At 54.8% G+C, this 12,420-nt stretch overlaps 2 protein-coding genes across 4 annotated transcripts; both read left to right on the top strand.

The window, feature by feature from the left end:
- The first annotated feature begins 690 nt into the window (after positions 1-690).
- Positions 691-11,565, top strand: DPH1 (diphthamide biosynthesis 1). 3 transcript variants are annotated; one of them, XM_045571001.1, is made up of 13 exons: positions 691-828; positions 2,982-3,134; positions 3,242-3,305; positions 5,329-5,450; positions 5,840-5,997; positions 6,124-6,245; positions 8,070-8,138; positions 8,527-8,695; positions 8,833-8,933; positions 9,446-9,524; positions 9,984-10,124; positions 10,266-10,367; positions 11,451-11,565. In XM_045571001.1, exons 1-12 carry the CDS (start codon positions 768-770, stop codon positions 10,347-10,349), a joined length of 1,323 nt encoding a protein of 440 aa, XP_045426957.1. In that variant the 5' UTR covers positions 691-767; the 3' UTR covers positions 10,350-10,367; positions 11,451-11,565. The 3 variants fall into 3 exon arrangements, with proteins under 3 accessions (XP_045426957.1, XP_036264421.1, XP_036264422.1); XM_036408528.2 differs by having other exon boundaries at positions 10,260-10,367; XM_036408529.2 differs by lacking the exon at positions 11,451-11,565 and adding an exon at positions 11,080-11,170 and having other exon boundaries at positions 8,539-8,695; positions 10,260-10,367.
- OVCA2 (OVCA2 serine hydrolase domain containing) lies at positions 10,389-11,751 on the top strand. The gene is made up of 2 exons (XM_036408537.2): positions 10,389-10,718; positions 11,080-11,751. Exons 1-2 carry the CDS (start codon positions 10,544-10,546, stop codon positions 11,592-11,594), a joined length of 690 nt encoding a protein of 229 aa, XP_036264430.1. The 5' UTR covers positions 10,389-10,543; the 3' UTR covers positions 11,595-11,751.
- Positions 11,752-12,420: the final 669 nt, after the last annotated feature.

Genomic DNA, 12,420 nt, shown 5'->3' with positions numbered 1-12,420 from the left:
AGAACCAGAGCTGACCACAGGCTGGACCTTCGTGTTGTAAAGGGGGAGAAACTGGAATGAGGGGATCCCTAGAATGGATATCCTGCGCTCTGGGGATCCAGAGACACTGAGAAAGGTGGGAAGTTTAGGCTGGACTCTCATCAAGGTGGGAGGTGTGTTCTTTGGACCCATGTTGGCCACATCCCTGTTCAAAGCTGTGGCTTAGGACCTTCTCCCGGTAGCATTTCTTCACATGTGACCCTTCCACACTGTGGGTTCTAAAGGTGAGAAGGGCACCCGGGGGCGCTCTGGAAACCGGCACCAAGACTCAGTTTGGAGCTGGGCACAGAGTTCTGTCCTGTAAGGCAGTGGGGTCCTCCGAGGTAGGGAATGTGGCCCCACCTACACGCGGCCACTGCTTTCACCAGGGAGGGGAGCAGACGGAAGACCTGGTGGTGTCCCCGTTCACAGAACGCGGCCCGCAGAAGTCTGGGCAGGAGCGGGCAGATAGGGGAGCCCTGCCCGGGAGTGCCAGCTTCAGGCCAGCGGGGAGAGCGCAGCCGCTGCTGCCCGGGGCCACTAGGGGCTCTCGCGAGCCCCGACCTTGAGGGCCGAGCCGGGCCCACAGAGGCCCCGCCCCTTCCTCCTCCTTCCAGCCAACCCCCGCCCCTTTAATCCCCGCCCAGCCAACCCCCGCCCCTCGCCCCGATCGGCGAGCGATCGCCAAGTCTGCGCGCTCCGCATTCCTCTAGCGCTGCCTTCCCGGTTCCCACGTGGGCAGGCCGGCGATGGCGGCGCTGGTGGCTTCCGAGGCGGCGGGGCCGGGCGGCCGAGGCGGCCCCGGCAGAGGTGGGTGCTCACAACGCTGAGGCCTCTGGACCCCGCATCTCTGGGCAGGACTCCCCACGTCCGAGGCAGGACGTGGGAGGCCCCGCCATCACTTGCTCCGGGCCGCTGTCACGGGAGCCCAGGGTGCTGTTTGTGGTCCTCCGCCGAGGCCGGAGCCCGGGGCGTGAAGAGTGGAGACTCCCGGGAAGACGGGCCTGGCTGGGAAGGCAGGAGCCGGGCGCCCTGCGGCGGGCCCTGCACGGGGGTCGCAGGGAATGCTGTCAGGGGAGGGGCTCGTGGTTTCATCCGCCAGGCACTTCCTGGGCGCCCAGTGAATACCAGGCTGTGCAAAGTCCAGGGACTAGACTCGGGGACCTGAGACTTTCCGTGAATAACGGATGTAAACGGAAGGTTTAGCCGCGAGTTAAAGGAGGCGGCGCCTACTGGTCCCTGTGACAACTGGAGCTGCCAAGACTACCAGCTCCTACACCTCAGCAACCACCACAAGGGAACGGTGCCTGTCCCGGGAGCTTCTGTGAGGGCCCAGGAGCACTGGGCTGGTTGTTCCAAGGCCTTTGGAACGACTGAGCAAAACCACAGTGGTAGCATTCAAACCTGGCTTCAGGGTCCCGATGGGCCATGCTAGTTCTCCACCTCACCACCACCCCACCCACCAGGTCTGGGAGAATCCTACCCATCCTAGTAAAGGACCCTAACAGAAGTTCTGGCACAGACAGTACAGACTCAGCCAGTATTCCTTCATTTACTTCATTTCTTGCCTTATTACATTCCCAAACTGCCTAGCTCCTAAAGATAACGGGGTTGCAGAAACCGGTTTGGCTCAGTGGATAGAGCATCCGCCTGTGGACTGAAAGGTCCCAGGTTCGATTTCCGTCAAGGGCATGTACCTTGGTTGTGGGCACATCCCCAGTAGGAGGTGTACAGGAGGCAGTTGATTGATGTTTCTCTCATCGATGTTTCTAACTCTCTCCCTCTCCCTTCCTCCCTGTAAAAAATCAATAAAAAATATATATTTAAAAAAATTTTTTTTTTTTTAAAAAGATAACAGGGTTGAGCTAAACTAAATTGTGGGGAACAGGATGCAGAATAAGAGCTTCAGCTTTGCTAAGGGGCTACAGTGTTTTCTCCTTTACTCAGGGGGTTGTAATTATTTGTGTATCTACATTTGCCCCCACTAGACTACTGTCCCCTAAAGATCAAATAGCTTTTCTGCCCTTAAACCTATTTTCCCACAGTCCTGACTAGAGTATGTTGTTTTCATTCTTCCTGGGGTGGGAAGAGGGGTGGAACAATGGAACCAGGGAACTTGTTAAGTCAGTTAAATGTATGTTGTTTCCCTTTTAAATGAGAAGGAATAGTGCAGGAGTTAACCAGTATAGACATAATGAGTGTACTCAAGTAAGGATGAGAATCTTTAAAAACATATATATATATTGGTTTCAGAGAGGAAAGGAGAGAGAGACAGAGAGAAAGATAGACTGTATCTCATCACTAATGAGAGAGAATCATTGATTGACTGCCTCCTGCACACCCCATACTGGGAATCAAGCTGGCAGCCTGGGCATGGGCCCTGACCAGGAATCGAACCGTGACCTCTTGGTTCATAGGTTGACGCTCAACCACTGCATCACGCGGGCCGGGCAGGAAGGCAGTCTTTTGCATTAGCATTCATAACAGTGTGCTGCTTCTAGATCTCATATCTAGGACCTCAGAACTTCAGGGTGTTCTCGGGTTGGGCGGAGGCACATTTTCCCAGAATTCCGGGGCTGCCATGGATCCTGGGTTTTCCTCCGGGTTGCTCTCTATCAAGGAGCAGCTCTTTGGACTTTTTTTTTTTTTTTTTTTTTTTTTTTTTTTTTTCCCCATTTGCCCCTCAATTCAGTCCCCCGGTGTCACCTCTGCTCTCCTGAGGTAAGGGGTGAACTGTACCCTGTTCATGGCTCAAGTCTTTGATTCCCAGTAATCTCACAACATGAACATGGGTTGGGCAGGTTTCCTCCTGGCCTGAGTTTTCTTTCCAGCAGCTTCAGGATGAGGTCAGTGGGGAAGATGGCTGGGCAAATCCCAAGGGGTCAGGGACTGAAACTAACAGCTTAGCCGGGTCTGGCTGTGGTATCGGCCAGGTACTGACGCAGGCCCTATGTGGATCCTAGGTCGAGTCCCTCGGGGCCGCTTGGCCAATCAGATACCCCCTGAGATCCTGAACAACCCCCAGCTGCAGGCAGCCATTCAAGTCCTGCCTTCCAACTATAACTTCGAGATCCCCAAGACCATCTGGAGGATCCAGCAGGCCCAGGCCAAGAAGGGTAAGCCTCCAAGCTCTGAGCGGGGTGGGGCTGAGAGCTTGCCTGGCCCACATAGGGGCATGTCCCCACTCCATCCTCTGCTCTCATGTGTCTGCTTTGTCTTGCAGTGGCCCTGCAAATGCCAGAAGGCCTTCTGCTCTTCGCCTGCACCATTGTGGATATCTTGGAAAGGTGAGGTTTGGGGTATAGGAGAGGGAGCTGAGCCAAGACCTTATGGCCATTACAGCTTTGCCTGTTGATATGATTCTTTCCTTCTGGACCTCTGCCTTACAACTATGCACATACAAAGGGGAAAACCCAAAATTAAGACAGAGCAGTTGGTGGGGCCTGAGGAGAAGAATCCTCAGAGCTGCCAAAATGGGTTTGGCTCAGTGGATAGAGCATCGGCCTGCAGGATGAAGGATCTCAGGTTCGATTCTGGTCAAGGGCATGTACCTTGGTTGCGGGCACATCCCCTGTAGGGTTGTGCAGGAGGCAGCTGATCGATGTTTCTCTCTCATCAATGTTTCTCTCTCATCGATGTTTCTAACTTTCTATCCCTCTCAATTCTTCTCTGTAAAAAAAAAAAAAAAAAAAAAAAATCAATAAAAAATAAAAATAAGCGGAAGCGGTTTGGCTCAGTGGTAGAGCGTCGGTCTGCGGACTGAAAGGTCCCAGGTTCGATTCCGGTCAAGGGCATGTACATTGATTGTGGGCACATCCCCAGTAGGGGGTGTGCAAGAGGCAGCTGGCCGATGTTTCTCTCTCATCGACATTTCTAGCTCTCTCTCTCTCTCTCTCTCTCCCTTCCTCTCTGTTAAAAATCAATAAAATATATTTAAAAAAATAAAAATACACTTGGCATTAAAAAAAAAAAGAATCCTCAGAGCTGACCATGGGTTGGGCTGAGTAGTCATCTCGGGGTCTGGCCAAGGGGAACCTTCATTTCTGGCACATCTTGAATAGGGCAAGGAGGGGCTTATCGGGGAGAAGTGCCTTAGAGATGGTATTCATTTCCTTCTTTCCTCTAAGTTTCTTCAATACAATGAGCCATCCTTGGGCAGTGGGGGTGAGTGCTCAGCCATCTGGAACCCACACAGGAGCCGTGAGGGAGAAGGGAGAAAGGGGAGGTCATCTCGTGATGGGAACCTCCCACTTCCCCGCTGCTGCTGCCCTCCCGCACCCCGCTCCTAATCCCGCTCCTAATCCCGCTGCCACACTCACTTCCCTACTCCCATCCTCTTGCCCCGTAGGGGTGCTCTCTGGGGCTTGGGCCAATTTGCATACATCTTAATCTATAAAAAATTAAGTGCTCAGGCTGACTCATGCCTGGGCTGCATTCTAAGGAGCTGAATAATCTGCTTTTGTGCACAACCTGATTTGGGGATGGGGATCGGGATGGGGAGGGAGAGGGGAGAGGCTGTCTGGCGGCAGTTCAGCTTTCTCCACCATGCCCCTAGGAGATAAATGAGTGACCCCAGTCCCTGAGCCAGAATGCATGCCCCAGGGATGGTCTCACAGGGAGGAGCTGGTCCTCGGCTCCATTCCTGTAGGGAATTCAGGGGTGAAGGGTCTTCCCACCCACCCCCAGCCCACAGTGATTCAGGCCTGGCAGCAGATCTCCTGGCAATGTGCTGGCCAGAGCCCACTCTTCCTGAGCCACACACATGGGGTGTGTGGGCAGTGCCATGTGCTATGGGGGAGCTATGCATGGGTCCCCCCCCATCCTGGGCATAGAGGGCCTTGATTAAGGGTGAGGAGTTAGCAGGGGGTCTGGGCATCAGGGAAGCTATGTATACCCATATACGCATGCCCACGCACCCCGCAGTGCCAAGACTTGGGGACAGGTGCCTTTGCGTGTGTATACATGCTCACTGCTCTGCGTGGGATGCGTCAGGAGGTCTGTGTTTGTTTGACCCCGTGCATGCCAGTCTGAGATTTGGGGGTCCCTCTTGTAGTGTGAGCCTGAGCAGAAGAATCGGGGTGCTACAGAGACCATCCTCATACAGCTATAATTCCAGGAGCTGCTGCCAGGGCTGGAGGAGGTGGCAGCTGGGCCCCTCCTACTCTTTGTTGGCAGAAGTGGCAGCTGCCTACCCAAGGAATTGGGTGAGGTAGAGAGGGAGGAGCTGGGCCCTGCGATACTTGCCCGGGGTTAGATCTCTCTTCCACCTCGCTCCTTGGACCACCGAGCCTCTGTTGTCCATCCCCACAGGTTCACTGAGGCCGAAGTGATGGTGATGGGTGATGTGACCTACGGGGCTTGCTGTGTGGATGACTTCACGGCAAGGGCCCTGGGAGCTGACTTCCTGGTGCACTATGGCCACAGCTGCCTGGGTATGGCGGACAGGACACTGGGAGGGCTGGCAGGGAGGCCGGATTGCACGCTGATTCCCATCACAGTGCCTTGTCCTGCTTGCAGGCATGAGGTCCCTCCTGGTTTCTGGGGTGGCCTCAGCCTTCCTGCTCTGCAGGTGGATCTTTCCTTTGGATTTGGTTGCCTTAGAAACCATGCTGCCCTCCCAGATGCGGGTGTTTGAAAGGCTGTTGGTATAGCAGGCTGTCCCCTTACCCCTCATCCCCCCAAGTGACCAAGAAGGAGATTCTAACAGGCCTGTGACTCCCCCCTCCCCCACCACTTCCTTCTGTCCCCAACTCGAAGCCACTGGGCCAGGCCTTCTGCCCCTTCTGCCTTCCAAACCGCAGTCCCTGTTCCCTCCTCCCAGTTCCCATGGACACATCTGCCCAAGACTTTCGGGTGCTGTATGTCTTTGTGGACATCCGGATAGACACCGCCCACCTCCTGGACTCGATCCGCCTCACCTTTCCCCCGGCCAGTGCCCTCGCCCTGGTCAGCACCATACAGTTTGTGTCCACCTTGCAGGTAAGCGGACAGGCAACAGCCAGCCTCTAAGCTGTTCTTAGTCCCCGTGCCAGTGTGCAGGCCGGTCCTCCAGCCCTGGCTCTCCCTCCCCAGCCTCTTGCTTTTCTTCTCTCCTTTTCCCTACAGGCTGTTGCCCAGGAGCTGAAAGCTGAGTATCGCATGAGTGTCCCACAGTGTAAGCCCCTGTCCCCTGGGGAGATTCTGGGCTGCACGTCACCCTACCTGCCCAAAGAGGTGGAGGCTGTTGTGTAAGTGAAAAATGGGGGTGTCAACTTCACCGGCATAAGAAATGTACCCCGGGAGCCCAAAACTCCTTAACTATTTGCTCAAGGTCACCAGCAAGATGGGGTCCAAATAGGGTTTCAGATTTTCTGTCTCCCTCACCAGTGCCCTTGTCCACTCCAGAAGGGTATGCTCAGGGTGGGGCAGGAATCAGAGGGCCTGACGGGGGTGAGGGTGTGCTAGAAATGGTGGGAATATAATTGGAGAAGATGGATGGGTACACCCAGGCTGGAGCCCCATTAATTTAGCATCCGGACAGCTAACAAGTAGGAGCGGCGTGTCTCCTGCTGCCTAATTATTTTAGGTAATGGAAATGCTTAATGTTGTGTGAATGCAGCCAAACTCAGAGCTGACAGCTCCTGGCTGGGCCTGGGGAGCCCTGCTCCTGGCTAATGGCAGGAAAGGAGGCAGGGCACTCCCCTGACTGAGCCCGCCTTAGGGGGCTGCAGATTCTGGCTCCATGGGTCTTGCTGTGCTCACACAGACACCCCTGCCCACTGCCAGCCCAGACCTGGCAGTCCTGCTTCCCACATGGCACTTCCCGTGTGCCCATGCCTGCATAACTGAGCGCACAGATGCCTACCCGTGGGGGCTCTGACATGTGTGTTGGAGGGAGGGAAACCCTGAGTGTTGGCCAGTGAGGTCTCCCAGGGAAGGAGCTGCCATGGCACCTTCTTCCACCCTTTGGCCTCTTCGTGTTCTGCGAAGGTGCGGTTAGAGATGGCATCTCCCAGGGCACGCTGGGTACAGCCTCCTGATTGTTAGGCCTAGAGTTAAGCCCTAGATATACTGCTTCATAGCTGTGTGACTTGGGCAAGTTTCTTTTTTTCTTTTTTTAATCCTCACCTGAGGATATTTTTCCATTGATTTTTTTTAGAGAGTGGAAGAGAGAGGGAAAGACAGAGAGAAATATCAATATGAGAGAAAGATTGATTGGTTGCTCCTGCACACGCCCTGAACAGGGCCCAGGCCAGGGAGGAGCCTGCAACCCAGGTTATATGTCCTTGACTGTGATTGAACCCGGGACCCTTAGGTCCACAGTCCGAAGTTCTTCTATCCACTGAGCCAACATTGATTGGCTGCCTCCTGCACACCCCCTACTGGGGATGGAACCCATAACCTGGGCATGTGTACTGAATAGAAATCAAACCAACTGGCAACCTTTTGGTGCAGGGGACAATGCTCAACCAACTGAGCCACACTGGCCAGGGATGAACATCCCTGAACCTCAGCGGCATCTTGTAAAATGGGGACAGTATGGGTAGCTTAGATTATTTGATAGGCCTGAGTGAAGTCATACATGCCAGGTGCTTAGCCCAAGCCCAGTGCACAGCAGGCATAAGTCCAATAAACAGTGTCTATTGTTGCAACTCTGGAGCTGGGCCCAGGAGCCCGTTAGGGCGGACAGTAGCCAGTGCATCCCCGGAACCTCATTTACAGCTTAGACGACACCCTGAACATGACTCCCTTGTCTGTATTGAGCGAGAGAGAATCTGTCTCCTCCCCCGCCCCCTCCTCCAAGTGAGGATCTCCACAGCCTGGAGGTCGGGGCGTTCTTAGCTTCTGCATTAAATAACTAGAGGGGCTTTACGGTCATCCAGTCCAAGCTCCTTTTTTGCATGTAAGATAATCAAAACCGCGGGAGGGGAAATGACTTCTTCCAGTTCACACACAGCCAGTAGGCACAGCCAGCCAAGAAGGCAGTCCTCTGTCCCCCAAGCCAGTGCCTGCTGCTTCCGTTGCCCCACCACACTTAGCACCCCCTTTACCCCGCCTCCACCTCCCCGCAGGTACCTTGGAGATGGCCGCTTTCACCTGGAGTCTGTCATGATTGCCAACCCTGATGTCCCTGCTTACCGGTATGGGCTGAGCTGGGCCAGCCAGTTGGGGAGAGGGTGGGATTCTCTGCCACGGAGGCCCTCACTCAGCCAAATCCTCATTCCTTGGCCCTTTAACAGCCCCCAGCCCTAAAGATACAAGGTACTGGGTCTTGAATCTAACACCAGACCTAGGGCTGCTGCTGCACAGTGCCTTCCCGTCCCCTGGGATTCACGTGGCTTCCTAAAACCCGCTCCCACTCCTGCCTGCCCAGCTGTGGGACTGTCCTTCCCAATGACAACCCATGCTCTCACCTCTGTTCCCAATTACCTGCGTGGAGCCTGAAGGTTCGGGAGACCAAGCGGCCGAGTCAGGGAGCTGTGCATACAGCCCAAGTCCCACAAGTGGCTGCCACCGTGACCCTGACAGCTTCTTTTCCAGATACGACCCATACAGCAAAGTCCTATCCAGGGAGCACTATGACCATCAGCGAATGCAGACGAACCGCCAAGAGGCCATAGCCACCGCCCGCTCCGCTAAATCCTGGGGCCTTATCCTGGGCACTTTGGGCCGTCAGGGCAGCCCCAAGATTCTGGAGGTCAGAGGGCAGGGGATGGCCTCTGGGGAAGGGGCACACTGGGAAACCATCAGTCAGTGGGGAAATCAGTAAGCCAGAGAATTTAGCCTTGGCAGCTGGATCCTGATGGCTCCAGCTCTGCCTTCCTCGACCAACAGCACCTGGAATCCAGGCTGCAAGCCCTGGGACTGCCCTTCGTGAGGCTGCTGCTCTCCGAGATCTTCCCCAGCAAGCTGCGTCTGCTTCCGCAGGTAGATGTGTAAGTTTCCCCACCTCATCTTTCTAGCTACGACTGGCTAACGAAGTTTAGAATTTGGGTCCCTCCTAGCACATATTGAGGGCTGGTGTCAACAGGAATTGCTTCCATGATCATGAAATGCTACTGTTTACAGAGCACTCATCCAGCAGGGGCTGCTCTGGATCACACTTATCTTGTCTGCCTTGGGGCTGGCGGGCATCTGCACCATCACAGTGGTTCTGTAAGAGATGAGATTGAGGGGTGGTTGGCATCTGCATTGTGCCAGGCACTAAAATGGATTCTGGGAGTACTATCACAAAGGAGGTTGCCCACGCTCTGTCCTCAGAAAGCGTGTAGTCAGGGAAGGCAACAGCAACACTACAGTGTTATTCTAACAGCAGTACGTTACCACCTTAACTTTAGAATTCAGAGTAAGCATTCATTGGATGTGTTGGGGACACAGTCATGTTCGTCAGCATGCTGCCCAGGAGACGGGAAGACCTCCCTTGGGTCTGACTGACTTCCCTTCCCAGGTGGGTCCAGGTGGCATGTCCACGCCTCTCCATTGACTGGGGCACAGCCTTCCCCAAGCCGCTGCTAACACCGTATGAGGTAACACCAACATCTGACAGAGTGGACTTTGCACCTGGTTCTGTCAAGGGAGGGATCTAAAGTGGAGTGTGGCCCTAACCGGTTTGACTCAGTGGATAGAGCGTTGGCCTGCAGACAGAAAGGTCCCAGGTTCGATTCTGGTCGAGGGCATGTACCAGTACGGGGTGTGCAGAAGGCAGCTGATTGATGTTTCTAACTCTATCCCTCTCCCTTCCTCTCTGAAAAAAATCAATAAAATGTATTTAAAAAATAAAGTGGAGTGTGGTAGGCGGGCAGTACTTACTAGTAGTTACAGCTGAGCCACTTCCTAATTGAGTGGCCTTGGGCAAGTCTCTTAGCCTCTTTAGCCTGACATTTCCTGTGTGTGCATTGATAACAGGATCTACTATGCCCTGTGAGGATGAAATAATCCTGTGCAGAAGTGCTGGCAAATGCTCTAGTCCGCTTTTCCTCCTCTAGGCGGCGGTGGCCCTGAGGGACATTTCCTGGCAGCAGCCCTACCCCATGGACTTTTATGCGGGCAGCTCCTTGGGGCCGTGGACAGTGAACCACGGACGAGACCGGCCCTCCCAGGCACCCCGCCGGCCTGCGCTGGGGAAGGTAGGCAGGGACTCCCAAGGAGGACTCCCTAGCGATGCGAGCCGTGGCCGCCGCCATGTGGCCGCTACGGGAAATGCATGCGAGCGGGAGGGACGACGTCGCAGAAGTGGGACCTGACCAAAGTGTGCAACTCAGGTGCAGGAGGGACCCGCGCGCCTTTCTCCAGCCGTGACTTGCGAGGATTGCGGCTGCAGAGAAGAGAAAGTGGTGCCACTCGCACCGTGAGCCGCTCCGGAGTCTCAGGTATCCGCCCTGCTTTGGCCGCGCCTCCCCGCTCCGCCTTGTCGTGGGGACGCCCGCCCGCTCGCTCTCAGGCCCGCCTTCAGGGTGTTACCGGCTTTTGGCTCCGCCCCTCGCGTAATTGAACTTCCGCTCGGGGAAAGGCCGCTTCCGTTCCCGCTGGCGCGCTGTCTCGCACTATGGCCGCGCCGCAGCCACTGCGTGTGTTGTGCTTGGCGGGTTTCCGGCAGAGCGAGCGGGGCTTCCGCGAGAAGACGGGAGCGCTGAGGAAGGCGCTGCGGGGCCGCGCCGAGCTCGTGTGCCTCAGCGGCCCGCACCCGGTGGTGGACACAGCGGGCGCCGGGCCGGAGTCCGGTGAGAGGAGTCCTGCCCCGGAAATGCGTTCCGAGTCCTCTCTATCTTGCCCCGTCTCTATAACACTTTACAGCGCACCCCTACTCTGTCCTCATTCATTCCTCCCACCCTCCCACTACATTCTACCCATACCTTTCATTTCTTTAATCCCAGCCTCCCACGCTTACACTTTGATTTGGTCCGCCCGCCCTTCCCCTTGCCAATCAATCTATATCCAACTTCATTTCCCCCAGATTTCTCTCCCCTCAGTCGCTTTTCTCCCAGTCGTTCCCAAACCCTCCCTTTCTCATTTCTTTCCTCCTGCATTCCCCCGTGCCCTAACCCCACCCTATCCCCCCCCCTCCCCCCCGTATCTCTGTAGGGTCCTGCCCTCCAGAGGAGCAGCCTCGAGGCTGGTGGTTTTCAGAACAGGAGGCAGACGTTTTCTCCGCACTGGAAGAGCCTACAGTGTGCAGAGGTCTGGAAGAAGCCCTGGGAACGGTGGCACAGGCACTGAACAAGCTGGGGCCTTTTGATGGGCTCCTTGGTTTCAGCCAGGGGGCTGCGCTGGCAGCCCTTGTGTGTGCCCTTGGCCAAGCAGGCGACCCCCGTTTCCCCTTGCCGAGGTTTATCATCTTGGTATCTGGGTTCTGTCCTCGGGGCCTTGGCCTCCAGGAATCCATCCTGCAGGGGCCCTTGTCGCTGCCTTCACTCCATGTTTTTGGGGACACTGACCGTGTCATCCCCTCTCAGGAGAGTATGCAACTAGCTAGCAGATTCACTGGATCCATCACTCTCACCCACTCTGGTGGCCACTTCATTCCAGCAGCTGCACCACAGCGCCAGGCCTACCTCAAGTTCTTGGACCAGTTTGTGAAAGATCAAATGAAAGAGTGAAAGATCAAATGCCTGGGTCCCTGTATCATCCTCACCCCTGTGGGGACACTGACTTTGGGGCAGCCTCTACGATCCGATCCTTGCTCTTCCCTTGCCCCTCCCCTGGGACCTCCACTGTTGTTTTTACTCCTCACCATCACCAATTAAGACAAATATCAGTCGAAACTGGTTTGGCTCAATGGACTAAAGGTCCCAGGTTCGATTCCGGTCAAGGGCATGTACCTTGGTTGCGGGCACATCCTCAGTAGGGGGGGGGTGTAAGAGGCAGCTGATCGATGATTCTCATTGATGTTTCTAACTCTCTCTCTTTTCCTCTCTGTAAAAAAACAATAAAATATATATTTTTTAAAAAAGACAAATATCAGTTCTTGCCCTGTGGTGTGGCTCAGTGGTTGCACCAGGAGATCATGTTTCCATTCCTAGTCTGGGGACATGCCTGGGTTGAAAGCTCAGTTCCCAGTGAGGGGCATGCAAGAGATAGTTGATCAGTGATTCTCTAGTCATCAGTGATTTCTATCTCTACCTCTCCCTTCCTCTCTGAAATCAATAAAAATACATATTAAAAAAAGAAATATCCGTTCTTAAAACTCGGATTACATAAGCCCAGCTCTGTATTCAAAGAAAATGGGGAGCAGGTGGCCTTAGTGGATGTTGACCTTGGCGTCTGATACTCATGGAAAGGCTAGTGGAGCCCTGAATGAGGGGAGGTGGCGTGGGAAAAGCAGGGGCCGGCACCACTGTCTTCCACACGAAGTGGTGATTTGAATTTTGAGCATCTTTTTCCTGATACAGAAAACAAACCCATTTTATAACAAATCTCCACATG

Source organism: Pipistrellus kuhlii, unplaced genomic scaffold (genome assembly GCF_014108245.1).
Source record: "Pipistrellus kuhlii isolate mPipKuh1 unplaced genomic scaffold, mPipKuh1.p scaffold_m20_p_39, whole genome shotgun sequence".
In the NCBI taxonomy this organism is placed as follows: domain Eukaryota; kingdom Metazoa; phylum Chordata; class Mammalia; order Chiroptera; family Vespertilionidae; genus Pipistrellus; species Pipistrellus kuhlii.
Note: the sequence above shows the minus strand (reverse complement) of the source record. Positions and strands in the feature narration are given on the sequence as shown.

What these genes read in the sequence shown, in the direction of transcription:
- OVCA2 (XM_036408537.2), top strand. Translation starts at nt 10,544, where the DNA reads ATGGCCGCGCCGCAGCCACTGCGTGTGTTGTGCTTGGCGGGTTTCCGG. An exon ending in GGGCGCCGGGCCGGAGTCCG is followed by an intron (nt 10,719 to 11,079) that starts GTGAGAGGAGTC and finishes GTATCTCTGTAG; the next exon opens with GGTCCTGCCCTCCAGAGGAG.
- DPH1 (XM_036408528.2), top strand. Translation starts at nt 768, where the DNA reads ATGGCGGCGCTGGTGGCTTCCGAGGCGGCGGGGCCGGGCGGCCGAGGC. An exon ending in ATTGTGGATATCTTGGAAAG is followed by an intron (nt 3,306 to 5,328) that starts GTGAGGTTTGGG and finishes CCATCCCCACAG; the next exon opens with GTTCACTGAGGCCGAAGTGA. An exon ending in CCTGATGTCCCTGCTTACCG is followed by an intron (nt 8,139 to 8,526) that starts GTATGGGCTGAG and finishes TGACCCTGACAG; the next exon opens with CTTCTTTTCCAGATACGACC.